General features: G+C 41.5%; 2 protein-coding genes across 2 annotated transcripts; one reads left to right on the top strand and one right to left on the bottom strand.

Moving 5' to 3' along the window:
• Positions 1-9,749: 9,749 nt before the first annotated feature.
• LOC129716827 (alkaline phosphatase-like) lies at positions 9,750-11,558 on the bottom strand. The gene is made up of 3 exons (XM_055666664.1): positions 10,291-11,558; positions 9,914-10,233; positions 9,750-9,783 (listed from the first exon to the last, which is right to left on the bottom strand). The coding sequence occupies exons 1-3, from the start codon at positions 11,521-11,523 to the stop codon at positions 9,750-9,752; spliced, it is 1,587 nt and encodes a 528-aa protein (XP_055522639.1). The 5' UTR covers positions 11,524-11,558.
• Positions 11,559-12,778: 1,220 nt separating this feature from the next.
• LOC129723138 (membrane-bound alkaline phosphatase-like) lies at positions 12,779-14,424 on the top strand. Its single transcript, XM_055677139.1, has 3 exons — positions 12,779-12,874; positions 12,941-14,022; positions 14,089-14,424. Exons 1-3 carry the CDS (start codon positions 12,781-12,783, stop codon positions 14,422-14,424), a joined length of 1,512 nt encoding a protein of 503 aa, XP_055533114.1. The 5' UTR covers positions 12,779-12,780.
• The last annotated feature ends 3,592 nt before the right edge of the window (positions 14,425-18,016 follow it).

Genomic DNA, 18,016 nt, shown 5'->3' with positions numbered 1-18,016 from the left:
GAAGTATGCGTTCGTGTTACATTGACATTAGTCCACAGCGAACGGTTCACGAAGCGAATGAAGATTCAATGCGGGAATCAGGAGCCCTGGTTTCGACCGGTTTTTAGTGTAGTATTCGTTTCTTCCTCCCAGGTCTTGCAGGAATTTTAGATTCCAGGTTGCTACGATGTGCACATAAAACTCGTCGTTTATTTTAAACTCTACCAGACATGCATTTCTCATCATTCTCCGTGTTGTTCTAGTAGGGTGAATTAACATATAGTGGATCCCTTCCTTATAGTGGACCACCCGCCAGATAAATTCATTGAATGTGAAAACTCGAGTGATTTTCAGAAAACTTCCATCTGGAAACATCTTGTCCAGTCAGTCTGCATCACAAACACAAATTAATAAAATAAAGGAGTCCACTATAGGTTAATTTATCCTGATCTTCTAGTTGTTTCGATCTGGTTCATTATAAAGTTATTATGAATCTTTCAAAAACATTCTATCGAATTTTTATTGATCTCTCGAAAACAAAATAAAAATTTCCAGCATTTTATATGAATCATACGTATACATACAAAATAAATAATTGAAATCCTGGATCAATTTTAATATGAGGCAACTAACACGAAAAATGGAACCCAAATACTCCGTACACAATTATGAATAGATATTTTGCTGCGTGATAAATATGGTCAAATTTTTCAACATCAGACGAGCGGACGTTCTCAGTGACAGGTGCTACGCTGGATTCAAGGAGAACCAATATGTCGCCTGGAACTCTGGGTCATCAACATTCGTTCACATGAACAATCGGTTCTAGCCTAACTCCGGCCATCATCTCGAGAAACCACATATGACAATCAGTGCATGAAATGTGCGAGGTAACCAGGTATTTTGAAAAATAAAAAAAAAAAAATAATAAAAAAAAAAAATCCAGGACGGGTCGGGTACGGGTCGGGTACCGGCAATTTCGGGGTATTTTTCTTTCGGGTACGGGTCGGGTACGGGTAGTTGGCAAAACAAATTTTCGGGATCGGGTCGGGTACGGGTATTTTAAACAAACCCGACTTCGGGATCGGGTCGGGTACTGGTTTGAAAATTCTCGATTAGTCGGGTACGGGTAACAAATTTCCCATACCCGACCATCTCTCATGCTCAACCCACCGCAACCTGCGAACCTTAGCGGTGTAGACAATAGATGGCTCCTCAAGCAGCTCCTGCAGTTCGATGTTCATTCAACTGCTCCTGTACTCCATCTGCAGTCCATTGAAGATGGTACGTAACATCTTCCGCTCGAAAACCACAGGAGCGCGTTGGTCCTCCACAAGCATAGTTTCTCATGGCCGTAGAGGATTGCCGGTCTGATCAGTGTCGGAGCGTTTTCTAAAGACCGAAGTATACGCATTTTTCTGCCATAATGTACCGATGAAATTCTCCGCTGGTATCGTTGTTGGCAGTTACCAATGAACCCAGGTACACGAATTCGTCGACCACCTCGGTTTCATCACCACCAACATGAACTCTAGGTGGGAAGTTGGCACTGTTTTTCAACCTCTTCCTGTCGTGTACTTTGTCTTCGATACATTGATGATCAGCCAGATGTACGTATCCGCCATCTTTTTACTGGTTCGAATCTAGATGCACAGTGCGATAGGTGCGAACGTTGATGATGTAGAGTTTGCCGACGATTAGAACGTGGTCGATTTGGTTCTCTGTCTTTCGGTCGGATGACCACGCACAAATGGCCGTTTTCATTAGACATGGCATGCAGGCTATCTGGTCCGATTACCGGTAAATTGCCCGATAGTGTCGGTGAGTTGCCTCCCGTTCTACCTGAGCATTCATGTCCCCAATCACGACAATCACGCCCCGTCACGGGTAGCTATCGTAGACCTTCTCCCGCTGCGCATAGAATGCTTCCTTCTCGTCGTCAGGTCTCCCGTCTTGTGAGCAGTGTACGTTGATGACGCTGTAGTTGAAGAACCACGCTGGCACTAGGATGTTGATAAGTCGCTCCTAACGTGGAAATAAGACGCTCTGCAGACCAGATGCTCGTGTTGGCGAAGCATTTTCTCTACCGGCGGAATATTGTTTACGCGCCAATGATTGCGTCGCACCTTCTCATTTAGCTACTGTCGGGTGTCATTGCCCAGCTAACAGTCTATTATAATCATATGGGTCATGGAGGTCTGAGATATGAACTCGAACTCGATCGAGCGCCGATCCTCAGGAGCTAAGTTCGATGATTCTTCCAGATTGTCAGCTCACCATTTGAACCTGCACAACTAGTTGTGTAAAAAGTTGTGTACTATTAGAGAAACCCTTGTTGGTGAAATTTGCCCAAAAGGATGTCAATAGAAATGGAATCATAAGCCTCCTATACGTCGAAGAACACAGATGCCATCTGCTCTTTGCGAGCGAACGTGAGCTCAATTTCTGTTGAAAGTAACGCAAGAAAATTGCTCATGTGCCAAACACATTATTTTGGGTAATTGGCATTTAAAGTTTGACCACCCATGAATTAAACTTGTTTGAACTTATCAGTAATTTTAATGCTAACACGTCATGAATAGGGCTTGATGTATGTCCTGTTATTATACAAGAGTAATTACAATAATTGATAAAATAATTGGCTTTTATTCTTGGCACCAACGCACTCAGTTCATACTGGTCGAACAAAAATTTCAAAAAATAGTCTTTAGTTCGGTATGGTCGAACGTATTTACTACGATATGTCAACTAGACTATTTAAAAAACTCTTTTCTCCAATAACCAAACGTAATCTATCTAAAGATATCAAAAAGCGAAGCCTTGGTGCTACATTCCGATTCGGAACTCGACCTTCTGTTTATTTATACACAAACTTCGCGGCCAACTGTTAAGTGTACAGGACAATTCCGGGGCTAGGGCTACGATCCTATTGACACTAACAGTCTCTTCCGAGCCGAGACTCGAACCTACGACGATTGGCTTGTTAGGCCAGCATCGTACCTCGAGACCATCTGGGAGATTACATAGATATCATTAGGGCATCTTCAGCGGTGATCTATTTTCGAAACAACTTTATACTAGATTCACACCAGCGAAACCTGAATAGAACCAGCTAATATAAACCAACTTTTCGTTCTCCTCACCGGTGTTGTATATCTTGTTGTTTGAACCGCTGACATCTGTCATACTGTCAACAATTCAATACCACATGCTGTCAGTTTATGAGACTTGTTATAATGAAAAGCACTCAATATTTTACAAACGGAAATTCGATAATTTTTACGCACATTAAACGATTACCTCGGCAAGACACTTCATTTCCACAAGACTTTATATATTTGACGGTTTGACCCGAGCGATCGAAGTAAACCACGAACGCGAACGGACGTGATTTTTTCCTGCGTCACAATTTCCTCGTTTAATCTTTTGTAATTCATTGTTTTCGAAAAATTAGTGATAAACGTTCTTGTATTGGTTGATTGCATGTTACGAAGGGTTGCTTTTTCGTAACAGGAAATTGGTCGAATTGGTCGGTGCATGAAGTGATGTTTCTTGAAATTTGTGTTGTGAAGCAAACATCTGTACCTGAGGCCTCAGCTTTTAAGGCCCTTCTCGAAAGATCTGGAAGACGCCAAAAGGGGGATTTTTCGCAACAATAGCTAGGGATACGGAACACCGAAAATTATCATTCTGCAACTATATCCAAGCCGAGTGATACTCAACATATCGGTGATTATGATCGATTAAAGACACAAAATGGAGATTGAATTAAAAGGATCTGGATGGCATTATAGCTGGTTCTTTTTTTTTTTTTTATTTTGGTACTTCGCTATGATCATGTTCAATATCAATGAATTACGACAGCTGGATTTCTTCCTGCTGATCTGTATCGCGTGGTTTGTAGAATGTATTAATACCGGCACTCAAATTAAACAAATGTTCCTTATACACCGGGTACCACAAATCAGTCAAACTCGACAAAAATTATAAGTTCAGTACATATTGTGAACCAATGAAAATTGCACAATGACAATGTAATGCTAGTCCCAAGCACCATTTATCTGGTTCGTTTTGCAATTTTGTTGGTTCGACCAATCACGGAGTGCAACTACGGGCAGTCTACCTAAGCTAAGCTAAACTAAGCTTTTAAACAGTGAGTAAAATGTTTAGAAAAGTAGTGATATGGAAGATTACATAACAGAATGCTTGGTTAATGAGTGGCTTGATTGCATTGACAGTGGGTTGCGTTCATGCAGTGCGCATTGCTCACTACATCTGAAGTTATTTCGGAAATTTTATTTTAATTTTGTAAAAAATTGAACTGGAGACTCAATTTACGATTAGCATGTTTTCCTAAAAAACTGGAAAGAGAGGGTGATCTCTATACTGTTTTTTGGTAGTGTGTGGATATGCAGTCTATTTGTCATCGTCATTGTCGTTTTAATAATTAATTTTATAGCGTGATATAAACTTACAACAGTTACATCATGTTTGGTTTGGCATTTTGTCAATACATGTTAGACTTTTGGTTAGTTTGTATATCTGCATTTTTATGTTCTTAAGGTTTTAAGCCATAGAACGCGATTACTTGTTGGGCTTTGAATGCACGGAGCTTGTCAGTTTTGTGCATTTGGTAGGTGACTGAGGTAAATGTATAGATATGAGTATGTTACATACTTAAAATACCCAACGCTGTAAGTTGGCCGTTTTGAAACCAATTGGTATGTTTTTGGTAGATGCATATTTGTATCGCCACCGTGTTCTTTAGACTAACTATACTTAAAGTTGGGAGTTGTTAATTTTTAAACACGCAAGACTGTCTTACAAGACAGAATAGGCAGTTTTACAATATAGTTTAAAAATAGTTTGAAAATTTAATATCGCGCTCGACAAATATTTGATTGTATCGCCTACCATGCCCTACCTGGTCGGTTACGAACATTTAAATTAGTTCTATGCTTTTATGTTATGACTTTCCAAGCTTTTGGACAATTGTAATACATATAAACAATTTTTATTTAATTACTAGTTGACCCGGCAAACTTCGTCCCGCCTATTTTTATGTTTAATTCAATAATTTTCAACATTCCAAATTTATTGATTTCTTGCGATTTGTTTATATCGTTTGAAATTATTGGTTTTATCGGAATGTCAACATCCTCGTTTTCAGCCTTTAGTACATCACCTCTCCGGAAATACTCATAAAAACTGAAAGTGGTCATCTTCGAATTCAAGATGGTGTCCAGGGTCAATGCTTGGCTTCTATACATCATTTCGATTACGGAAATATTCATATGTAGTAGTATCTGGCTGTTTTCCAGAAGTTGCCATCTTACAATTCAAAATGGTGCCTGAGGTCAATTTTTAGCTTTATGCATAATTCTGGTTAAAAAAACACTCATATTGGGTGGTATTTGGTCACTTTAGGCTTTTTTTCAGAAACCGGAAGTCACAATCCTGGATTTTAAAATGGCATTTGGAGACAATTTCTGGTCCCTGAGCGTCATTATGGTTCAAGAAACACCCATAACAGGTATTATTTAGTGATATTCGGCTGTTTTCCAGAAACCGGAAGTCACCATCTTAGAATTCAAAATGGTGTCTGTGATCGATTCTAGCTTCTGTGTATCATTCTGGTATCGAAGCATCTCATATTGGATGGAAATCGGCCATTTTTGGCTGTTTTTCATAGAGCGGAAGTCTCCATCTTGGATATCAAAATTGTATTTGGAGACAATTTCTGCCTCCTGAGTATCATTCTGGTTGAAGAAACACTCATATTTGGTTATTTTTGGGTCTTTCCGGCAGTTTTCCAGTCACCAAAAGTTGCCATTTCACAAATCAAAATGTTGTCGGAGGTCGATTTCTGGTTTCAATGCATCATCACGATTTCGCAAATATCCATGTTGGGTGGTATTTTAGCATATCTCGCTGTTTTTCAGAAACCGTAAGTCGCCATCTTAGATTTCAAAATGGCATTTGGAGACAATTTTTGGCTTCTGAACGTCATTCTGGTTAAAAAAACACCCATATTAGGTGGTATTTGGTCATTTTCGGCAGTTTTACAGTCACCGGAAGTTGCCATTTCACAACTCAAAATGTTGTCGGAGGTCGATTTGTGGTTTCTGTGTATCATCAAGATTTCGGAAATACCCATATTGGGTGGTAAGTGGTCATATCCCGCTGTTTTTCAGAAACCGGAAGTCACCACCATGATTTGAAAATGATATTTGGAGACATTTTACGGATAGAAACCTCAACATATCAAATTTGGTTCCATTTGCTTGATTATTTCTCGAGATGTGCAGAAATTTGTGTGGAACCCCTCCTTTCAGTAGAAGGAGGGGTGTCGAAACACTATGAACATATTTGTTACCTCTAAAAACATTTACATGCCAAATTTGGTTCTATTTGGTGGATTGGTTCTCGAGCTGTGCGAAATTTGCATTTCTTTTGTATGGGACCCCTCCCCTTTAAAAGGGGGAGGAGCGTCAATTTGTTATGGATATATTTGATACCCCAAAAAACATCCACCTGTCCAATTTGGTTCCATTTACTTGGTTAGTTTTCGAGATGTGCATGACTTTGTGTTTCATTTGTATGGAACCCCTCCCTTTTAGTAGAGGAAGGGGTGTCAAACTATTATAAATATATTTTTTACACCTAAAAACTTCCACCTGCCAAATCTGGTTCCATTTGCTTGGTTAGTTTTCGAGATGTGCATGAATTTGTGTTTCATTTGTATGGGACCCCTCCTTTCCAGAAGAGGGAGGGGTGTCAAATCATTGTGGATATATTTGTTACCCCTATAAACATCCAGCTGCCAAATTTGGGTCCATTTGCTTAGTTAGTTTTCGAGATGTGCAAGACTTTGTGTTTCATTTGTATGGAACCCCTCCCTTTTAGTAGAGGGAGGGGTGTCAAACTATTATGTATAAATTTTTTACACCTAAAAACATCCACCTGCCCAATTTGGTTCCATTTGCTTGGTTAGTTTTCGAGATGTGCATGAATTTGTGTTTCATTTGTATTGGACCCCTCCCTTGCGGAACAGGGAGGGGTGTCAAACCATTATGGATATATTTGTTACCCTTAAAAACATCCACATGCCAAATTTGGTTCCATTTGCTTGGTTTGTTCTCGAAATGTGCATGAATTTGTGTTTCATTTGTATGGGATCCCTCCCTTCCAGAAGAGGGAGGGGTCTCGAATTACCTTAGTCACCTTTCTCGGCCCCTAAAACCCTTATATACAAAATTTCACCCCGATCGGTTCAGTAGTTTCCAAGCCTATATGGAACAGACAGACAGACAGACAGACAGAGCTGCATTTTTCTATGTATAGATAGATACTGTAACCGTTTTGGTCGGGCTGACGATAATTCACGACAACCAAATTTTGATTGCGATAGTTTTGGTATTTTGTTAATAAACTTAGCACTTTGTTTTGTTTGATATGCATATTTGCATTTTTCCTAGGATATAAGCCATTTCTTAGTATAAATGGAACTCAAATTTGTTTCCTAATTCATATTCCTTTCAGAGAGCGAGTAATGGCGCTATAACCATAAGCAAAAATGCTAGGACTAGAATTAGTACTCAAGTTCCAACCGTAACAGCTGAAGCGAGTAAAGGCGCTATAACCTTGGTTTTGAAACCCGAACATAAGGAAGAAATACCTATGTTCCATCCCAGGAGATTGGTCAACAAAGGAGTGTACTTTCTTAGCTTTATCACTCCCAACGAATTAGGTATATTACTTCTTACACACGGATCGGTTGGTACGGATTGTCCCCGATCTTAGATTATATTGTATTATATTGCGCTACACAGTAGGCCTGGCCGTTGACAAGAAAAATGTATGGAAATCATTTTTTTAAATGATGGATCTCATTTTCCAGGACCCTTTCAAGTACTGGCTGTGTTAGTGTAGACTAGACTAGACAAGACTTTATATATTTGACGGTTTGACCCGAGCGTCAGTGACATTTCTCAGAATGGATTGGTATGTTCGAAAAATTCCTGCTACTGTAGGGCTTCGAAGGATTGCGAAAAATATTTGATCGCGTAGATGTTCATCTTCCGTTTTAGTCTCATCGTCTTGCAGTTCTTAAAACTTGAGTTTGGTTTTGAAGTTATTGAAACAGGCCTGCATTTTGAACGTTTTCAGTTCAGTGTCTAGAGGAACATTTTTCTGGCCTCTTGAGGTCTCTTCTAGTCGCACTACAATTAAGGCGATTAGGACGAATAGCCAACATATTTGTCATCCTGGTGGCTGATGGTTGCAAACCAAGTAGATGAACCTACGGTTATGGTCTTCCAGTATTCCTCCTTTAGCTGGTCGGTTTCTTTGAAGCCAAAAACGACAAAGCTGTTCATTTTCTTCTTCAGAAAAGCCACAAAAACGAATTGTGAATTGTCATTGAAAATCTATGTATTGTTTATTCCCCAACGCTCGCAAAACGCTTATATGGAAATAGCTAAAAATGAGGTATTCAATTACAATATGACAATTTACCCACCTATTGGTAGCGTACAAAGGGTTTTAGAACGATTTATTTCTTGTTCCAAAAAGTGACAAAAATAGACCAAAACGTATACGAGTTTCAAATTTTTACCATTTAGTTCTGGTATAAAACAAAATTAACACCACCGGTGCAGCAGTGAATTTGAGTTTGTTCCAAAAAAAAAGTAGAACAAAACAACGATTTGAACCACCGCTGAAGATGCCGTTACAGCTTAGTACAAGCCGTATGCAAAATTTAACAGCTGATAGCCAAGCAAAGCTTCAATTTCTGTTGGTTTATTTTTTGGTGCTAAAACGCACCAAGTGCTAATTGTTAAAATAGTATCGATGTAAAATGCTCCGGTATTTTGAAGCAGGTATTGACTAATTTCATTGATTTAACATATATTAATCCAGTCCTGACGTTTTTAACAACACAAAATTTAATTTAATTTAAAAAATATCAAATGAAATTGAAATGCACTTGGTTCCGTCTGGCTCAACAAGATCTTGTAAAAAAGTGACGTGCCTCATTAAAATAGAATTCAGCTCTACGGAAACCAACTGGCAGTTTATTTATAAGATTCTGATGGCAATCGTATTCACGACCTGCCCGAAGCTTAAAATATAAACGATCATGTCTTTGGATGCAATGTTTGTGTACGGTTCACTCTGGTCAAACGCATTTACGTTCTTTTCACAAACTGCTACAGAGATTTTTGACGTGGGACTACGTCTTTGTTTTCTATAATAGTATGCATTCTGTAAAATTAGAAATGAAGCTGGCAAATGTTGCGTCAGACTTCAAACGATAATAACAGCATAATCACATGATGGATGACAATAATCAATATGTTGTTGGATAGATAAAACGTTGAACAATTTTCTAATACGCTAGTTATTATTATTTTTTCATTGCAAAGCGATAAAAATCGATAAAAAATGTCAAGGACAAATTTACGCGAACAGCCATAATAATGAAGCCATAAAAATCAAAGGTCCCTAAGAGACCAATGTAATAGGTCCTTTGTGATAACTAAAACAACAAAGGTCTTATGTGATGGAACCTTCAATTAAATCTGGAAAACGGATTTAAAACGTCCAAAAAAGCACTGCATGTGAAGATCACGTTCTTTCACTGCCTTCAAGATCATAGAAAAGGATTGAATCCTATTTCTATTGAAATTGGAGGTTCACAAAACATCAAGTTAATTTTTCTCCGTTTAGCGTCAATTTCACTCTGTTTCAATTATCCCCCTATACATCTATTCAACGGTCATTAGCAACGGTCTGATCTCTCTACGGTAGAGAATATTAAAGTAAAAAAAAGCCACTTTTTTCGTAAGATAAAAACTATATTACAATCACAGAAATCACAATAAAGACCAATACTTATGCAAAAGACCATCTTATATCTCTTGGTGCATACCTTCCGATGTTCGCTGCACTAGCGATCAGATACGGAATTGCGTTTTGCTCGAAGTTTCCCTGGAATGTATGCGCCATGGGACCACTGACATACAATGCAACATCTTCTCCACCGTGCGTTGCAGCATCCAAAGGAACAGTGGCCGGATATAGTGCATCTCGATTTTGCCAATCCAATTTGCTAATATCTGCCCGGATTCCACGATTTTCCTCGGTATACGTAATCTGATAGCCAGGACCATTCGCGTAGCTCAGGGTTGTGTAAGGCAAACCATCCTCGTCGCTCGTCTTAGCAATACCAAGCACATCGTTGCCTCGTTTCTGAAAATAAGCACAGTAAGTAAAATCCATCCTCTCTTCGGGAAGAGCTTTACTTACAGGATAACCATTATAAGTCATAGTATGGCCATGATCTGCTGACACCAACATCAGGGTGTCACTTGTGTCAGTAATATTTCGGGCAAAATCTACTGCCTTAGAAAACTGCGCAGTTTCATCCAAGACTAATCGAGCTTTAGTTTCATGATGCGCTTCGTCAATTTTTCCATTTTCCACGAATAAAACGTAACCGTTTTCGTTGCGGCTCAAAATTTTGATAGCTACATCGACTAACTCCCACAGCTCCGGTTGAGTTATTTGTAGATCCTGTGCTTCTAAGTTATATAGCAAAGAACCAGAGTGAAATATTCCTAGTAGATGGTCAGTATTATTGGGATCAACCGTTTGAAGACCTAGTTTGTTATACACGTATCTCGCCTTGTTTGGATGGAGCGCCAGCCATTCACTAATCAAATCACGGTTATCCGTGCGAGCTCCGAAATTACCATCTTCATCCAACAAATCCACAGGTCGCAAGTTTTTCCGACCGCCACCAAGAATAACATTTAGATTCTTCCCCACCTCTCCGTGGACTAATTGATGTGCGATATCTGGATACTGAGTCGGGTCACATCCAGCTTCCACAACTTTGGCATCGTTTTCCCGTTCCCGTGATGCAACACTAGCATATGCCCCGGCCGGACTGGCATCCGTGATGGCAACATTGGTTACTATTCCGGTGTGTTTGCCGCTCTCCTGTGCCCATTTCATCAGACCTAGGAATTCCGCGTTGGTTTGATCGTATTCGCAGCTACCACGAGAAACACTGGGTGATACGTTAATCATTCCGTAGTTGGTTTTCACTCCAGAAAGGTACGCTGAAACCGTGCAAGCGCCATCCGCAACCTGTTGGTTGTAACAAAAGGTCCTCGCTGTTGCGAGGTTGGGAAACCGTTCGAACGAAAGCCAGTTGTTTTCGTTGCCCAGATACATACGGGTAGCAGCGATAGTCTGAGCTGACATACCGGCTCCGATGAAGAAGATAACATTTTCTGCTTTCGTAGTTATCGGTTGTTCGCCTAGTTTGGACCGCAGAGTGTCTTGGGCTTGCTGCTGCCAGTACAAGGAAGTGGTTTCGATCTCATCGTATCCTAGCTTCTGTTTAGTTTTCTCTGCCACAGCAGGCCTGGGACGAAAGTGTTGATGATCGGTGTCGTAAGTTTCACGAACCGCACTGGATTGGGTTAATGAAACCACCATGCAGACGATTAGTACAACTGGGTAGTTCAGCATCCTCAGCAATTCCAATATTTACTAGCTCAGCGATTGATTCGAGACTGACAACGCTACCACTTGGAGGCAAGTCTTTTATTGGTAGCCAATTAGCCGCACGCATTTACCATGACTGTGCAGGAGGGCTGCACGTGAGGGCAGATAATCTTGATAACTAAATTGGAGCTGGTGTAAATCGGTTGTTATCTCGGGTATAAATCGATTTATTATTGGAACGGCGGCAATGGTGGACGAATACTGGTTTCATCAAAAGCCAATTTTGCTTCAAGACTCATCCTTTGTTGAAATTGATGACAGAAATATCATTTTCGTATCGTATCAATCTCGATTGAGACTCTAGCCGAAAATTGCCATTTCATAGTGAATTGCCATTAACACTCCCAGTTGGTCTCGAGGTACGATGCTGGCCTAACAAGCCAGTTGTCGTAGGTTCGAGTCTCGGCTCGGGAGAGACTGTTAGTGTTAGTAGGATCGTAGCGCTGGCCCCGCAATTGTCCTGTACACTTAACAGTTGGCTGCGAAGTCTGTGTATAATAAACAGAAGGTCGAGTTCCGAATCGGAATGTAGCACCAAGGCTTTGCTTTTTAGTGGATTGTGAATTTTGCTCACGTCAGTTTGAACTCATAATGTCTACAGTTATAAAATGCGCTTATGATAACAGATTAAAGTGAAGAATTCTGTTGTCTCACCGGACGATAGGTGCTTCAATTTTCAAAAAAAAACAGACAGCAGAAAACAAAAAAAAACAGAAACCAAAAAAAAAAAAGAAAACAGCAAATAAGAAACAGAAAATAAGGGAATCTGCTTCCTAAACGAACCCGGAAACGAAGAACATTAAACGAATACGTAACAGTCAACAAAAAAGCATTACCTTTTGTGTGACTTTGGTATTAGATGTCTTCTAACTAAGACGTTTTGGCTAATATAGGGCCACTCATCACGAATCAGCCATACATTGTTTCATTGCAAAACCCCTTTATCTCGTAAGTAAATCACAAGAAACCATAAATGTTGTATCGCTACAGTGGTAAAAAAGCTATTTACAATTTGAACAACGGTGCAAATTTGGTTCGGGATGACCCTGAAACTGCATACCCACGTCACGCTGTCGGGGGATGACCCTGTATTCGGTGAGCTGTTTGATTCTGTGCCCTATTCTTATCACATATGCGATAATCTTCACTGCACGGTAGACAGTAATAACTATAAAAGGCCATCCCCCGATAGGGGAGATATCTGTTAAAACCAAATCGACCATGGCGTCTTTGAACATTCGGCAACTGGTGTTGGCTCTGCTGACGACGAATTGGTTGCTCGTGGTCAGCACACCAACTGGTGAAATAGACGAAGGTAATTTCTTGCAACCATTCCCCTTACATTATTATCGACCATCGTTCTTTTTTCAAATACTGGCAGGTGAGCAACTTTCCTCAGACAGCACAGTAGAAACAGTTAACCGATTACGTCGACTGCAGCAAAACAAAAATATTGCCAAAAATGTGATTCTGTTCCTTGGCGATGGGATGTCTATTTCGACCGTCGCTATGACCCGGGTGTACGCTGGTGGAGTGGAAAAGAAGTTGGCATTCGAACAGTTTCCGTACATTGGAATGTCGAAGACCTACAACGTTGACTATCAGGTCCCAGATTCGGCCGGTACGGTAACCGCTTACCTAACGGGAGTCAAGGGTAACTATGGCACGATCGGTGTTAACGCGCAGGTTCAGGCCTATGATTGTATGGCGGAGCTGGACAATCAAACACACACTCATTCGATCGCTAAATGGGCGATGGACGCTGGCAAGGATGCAGGATTGGTGACAACTACACGGGTAACGCACGCTTCACCGGCTGGTGTTTATGCGCACACATCTAATCGCGATAGGGAGAACGATAATGAGGTGTCGAAGGATGGTTGCGATACGGAAATCGTGCAAGATATTGCTCATCAACTCGTCCATGGGGACACGGGTAAACGATTGAAGGTTATAATGGGTGGAGGACGGCGGGAGTTTTTGCATAAAGATTTGGATCCGGAAACAGAAAAGACAGGAAAGCGAAAGGATAAACGGAACTTAATTGAGGAATGGTTGAATCTCGCTGATGAGGGTGAGAACCGGACCTACGTGTGGAATCGGGATGATCTGATGGCTGTTGATGTGAACGCTACCGATCGACTACTGGCTTTGTTTGAACCAGGACATTGCGTGTACAACTTAAATCGAATAAGGGATAATCTGGAACAGGAACCGACGCTCGCCGAAATGGTTGACAAAGCAACCGATATCTTAAGCAAAAGTGAAAACGGATTTTTCCTATTCGTAGAAGGTGGCCGAATCGATCAAGCCCATCACGATACCTGGGCTAGGTTAGCTTTAGACGAAACGTTAGAGTTTTCGAAAGCCGTTCAATTGGCTAGGGAGAAGTTCTCCGAAGATGACACTCTTATAGTGGTGACGTCTGATCATTCGCACGCTGTGACTTTTGCTGGTTTTCCGGTAAGTTTCGATTGAGATTCTGCTCAAAAGAGTGAGATGTTCAAGTTGTTATCTTCTCTAACATAGGACCGCACAAACGATATTTTCGGTAGCGCCGGAATGGGTAACGATCAGTTGCCCTACATGACGATTAGCTATGGCAATGGTCTTGGTTTCTACGAGCACGTTGATGCTGGAGTTGAAGGCAGAGTGGATATCCGTAGTTTGGACACAACGGACAATGAGTTTAGGTTCCCTACCACACTACCAGTGGAATCGGAGACACACGGAGGAGAAGATGTGGCGGTGTACGCTTCCGGACCGTGGTCTCATCTGTTCACGGGCAGCTACGAGCAAAACACCATTCCCCACATGATGGCCTATGCGCTGTGCGTCGGTGACGGTTTGACTGCGTGCAAATAGACAAATATACGTTAGAAAACGGATAGTTTTTAGAAAAAGTTTCAGTTAAATAATGTCATTGGTTCGAATAATATAGACTACTTTTTGAATAAAAACAAGTTTGCCATGTTTGTTTTGAACATTGCGAATTTTCCTCTATACAAGTTTCCCGGTTTTTGGTAATTGGATTCAGCCACTTCGGATTTTCGTTATGCGCAATTGCGATGTGTTTTTTTGTTGGACGCCATTTTGTGATACTGAAGAATATATGTTGAAATCAAAATAAAGAAGTCATTGGCACGCACTCAGCTACAGTAAAGGGATACGAGTTAAAATCCGCACACACTTAAATTGCTCTAACCTTTGATCGGTTGGGTAAAATGTATTGAAATCTTGAGTGGAGATAATTTGGCATGCATGTTTGACACTATGTAAAGTGGTTTTATCAGGTACGCAAAAGTCAGCGAAATAGAGACGAAAGAATCTCGCGTTCACCGAAAAGCACCATGTACAAGATGCTCATAAGACCGGTAGCCCTCTACGGGCACGAGACATAGACAATAATCGAGGAAGACTTGCAAGCACTAGCCGTTTTCGAACGACGTGTGTTTAGGACTATCTTCGGTAGTGTATGTAAGGATGACGTATGGAGGAGAAGAATGAACCACGAGCTGGCGCAACTCTACGGCGAGCCCAGTACCCAGAAAGTCGCTAGAGCTGAAAGGATACAATGGGCGGGACATGTTGTAAGAATACCGGACAACAATCCCGCAAAATGGTGTTCGTCTCGAATCCGGTCGGTACAATACGTAGAGGCGCGCAACGAGCTAGCTGGTTGGACCAAGTGGAGCAAGATCTTGAAATTGTTGGACGCTCTAGAAACTGGAGACAAGCTGCCCCAGTGTGGACCAAATGCGTTGGCGTAACATTGTGACGCAGCTGAAATCCTCAGGGATGTCTCACCAGGAAAGACAGTGAGTTTCTACTACTATTGAAAGCAGAAAGAGGAGTCGGTTTCATTGCCTATAGGAAAACAGATGAAGCGTGTTATCTGATGGTTGGCGATCAGTGACCGTAAAAGCGTGTTGAAAATTAGGGAAGAATTCTTCAATCACAACCTAATCCATGTGTACACACCGACTAATGATAAACCCGAAGACGTGAAAGAGGAGTTCAAAAAACTCTTTGGAAAGATGTACAAACAGTGCCCAAACCATGACATCGAGATAATCAGAGTTGCAATTACGCAGGTCAAGCCGGAAGACTTCTTCGACCCTGTAATTGTGGAGAAAATCTTCATTCTAATACGAACAATAATGGCCTGAGGCTTACCAACTCGCTGCAGCAAGAGGCACGACTGTCTGTTGCACTCATTTTGTACACCGGATTATTTGAAAGCACACCTCGAGGCACCCAAACGGGGAGCCTTCTCTAAGATCAGCTATGTACTGATCTATGTTCGGCACATTTCAGCCGATTGTCCAACATATTGGAATTGAAGAAAACGAGGAAGATACGGTTAAACATTCAGCGGTTACCAACTGGAGGAGTGGCTGCAGAGTACTTGCAGAAAGTTGATGAGCAAGTTGGAGGAGACCTGAACGAACAGTGGAGATATATCAACAGTACGAGAAGTGTTGGGTACAACTGCGATAACCACGTCCAATGAGTAGTTTGGCGCATAGTGCTAGCGAGCGATGGATGAGAAGAACCGCGCCAGGATCACATGTTAGCTACAACTGTAACACGTCAGAACGGAGGAAGATATCGAGAAGCTAAAGCGGCTGCAAAGAAACGTCAGCAGGATTGGAATTGAAAAGGATGGATCATGTGTAGATCCACCATCCACCATCCCGATCCACAAAAAGGCCGTCGCCTGGACTGTAGTTTCTATCGGGGCATAACTCTTTTCAATACCGTGTACAAAACACTACTCCCATCCTGTTCCTGATGATAGGAGCCAGAAACCATGAAATTCGAGATTCTAATTTTTTTTACTGATGTCCTACTCACTTATTGTTGCGGCTTATTATTACAATGACACTTTACAGCTGTTCACTCCCGACATGGGTTCGCTCGGCGGGAATGCAGTCCTTCTCAGCTAGCTTGCAGTTCTTCAGCTCTTCAACTGCTTGTTTTTTGTTTCGTCCATGGGTGGTTAACTACGGGCCAAATGTTTACTTTGCGATCTTGGATAAATTTTGAAAAATCGATTTGCAGATGCATCATCTGTTTATGAACTTCAGGGAACATAGACACCTTCATTCCGAAGTCTTATTTGTTCTCAGGTATTGCGGACGATTTCGACATCGTTGGTATTAACCGTATTGCGATAAAAGAGGCTTGTGGATTTATCAAGGGGGAAGCTGCGAGAATTAAGGCTGTCATAAACTCTGCCACGACGAAGTCCATGGTGGCTGATATAGAACTTGGTACTCCGTCGGATAAGGGCGCTGCGGTGGTGATTGATCTAGAATCATTTGAAGTAATCGACGATTTTTCTACCTGGGTGCGTTAGTGTCGTGCGACAATGAGTTTGGCCGTTAGATAAGAAGGCGCATAGCGTTCGCAATAGGACTTTCCACGGATTGCGAAACCAGCCTATAGTCCCGTAGATTACTTACTTACTTCAGCAGCCTAGAGCCGGGGTAGCTCGTGCCGTACCAAGAAATTTCCTTCAGTATACTCGGTCCAGGGTTACTCGTCGCAAATTTCCCAGGTGTTTCTTTGCTTCGCTTCAACCTGATCAAGCCATCTGTCACGTTGGGCACAATGACAATCTCTTTAAGTAAAGCATGCAGCTCGTGGTTCAAACGTCTTTCAGTTTGTACTTCACAAATTATTGTCCACAGCATTTTGCTTTCAAATACGACCAGTGTACGTATATCCTTAATGAGCAGCGTCACGGGTTCGAGTCCATAGAGAACTACTGGTCTAATTAGGGTTTTGTCCATTGTCAGTTTCGTGTGGCGTGCGTCTTTCGAAGGGCAGAGTAGGCCCGATTTCCAACCTGAATAAGTTGGTGGATCTCCTTACTTGTGTTATTGTCGGCGGTTACCAGGGATCCCAGGTAAACGAACTCATCTGCAACTTCGAGTTCATCGCCGTTCATAGGCGAATTTTGGGTTTCTTCGAGCCTCTATTATATATTTGGTTTTGATGCATTTATTTCTTGTCAAACTCCTCTAGTTTCCACGTTTAGTCTGTCCTTCCCGTCACAAAGTTTCTTTTAATAATCTTGAGGTTGTCTGCGAACTTGACTGCCTTTGCTTGAGATTGTGTCTCTCGTTTCGATGCTCGCTCGTCGGATGTCACTCTTAAGTGACGTCACGCAAATTTTGATCAGAATTCATTTTCACGTTTTGTCACACATTAATGACCCCTACCAGAAGATGTGCAACGATAGGGAGGGGAACCTGATAACCGATAAAACAGAGGTGGCCAGGCGTTGGAAGGAACACTTCAGTGTGCTGTTGAACGGTTAGGGAAACAGTGGAGCCGAAAAGAGCAGGATGACTATTGAGAATGATGGTCAAGCTGTGGATCCACCATCCATGGACGAGGTGAAGAAAGCAGTGAAAGAGCTGAGAAACTGCAAGGCAGCCGGGAAGGA

The sequence above is a fragment of the Wyeomyia smithii genome, chromosome 1 (genome assembly GCF_029784165.1).
Source record: "Wyeomyia smithii strain HCP4-BCI-WySm-NY-G18 chromosome 1, ASM2978416v1, whole genome shotgun sequence".
NCBI classification, from domain to species: domain Eukaryota; kingdom Metazoa; phylum Arthropoda; class Insecta; order Diptera; family Culicidae; genus Wyeomyia; species Wyeomyia smithii.
This window is presented reverse-complemented; position numbering and strand designations above follow the sequence as displayed.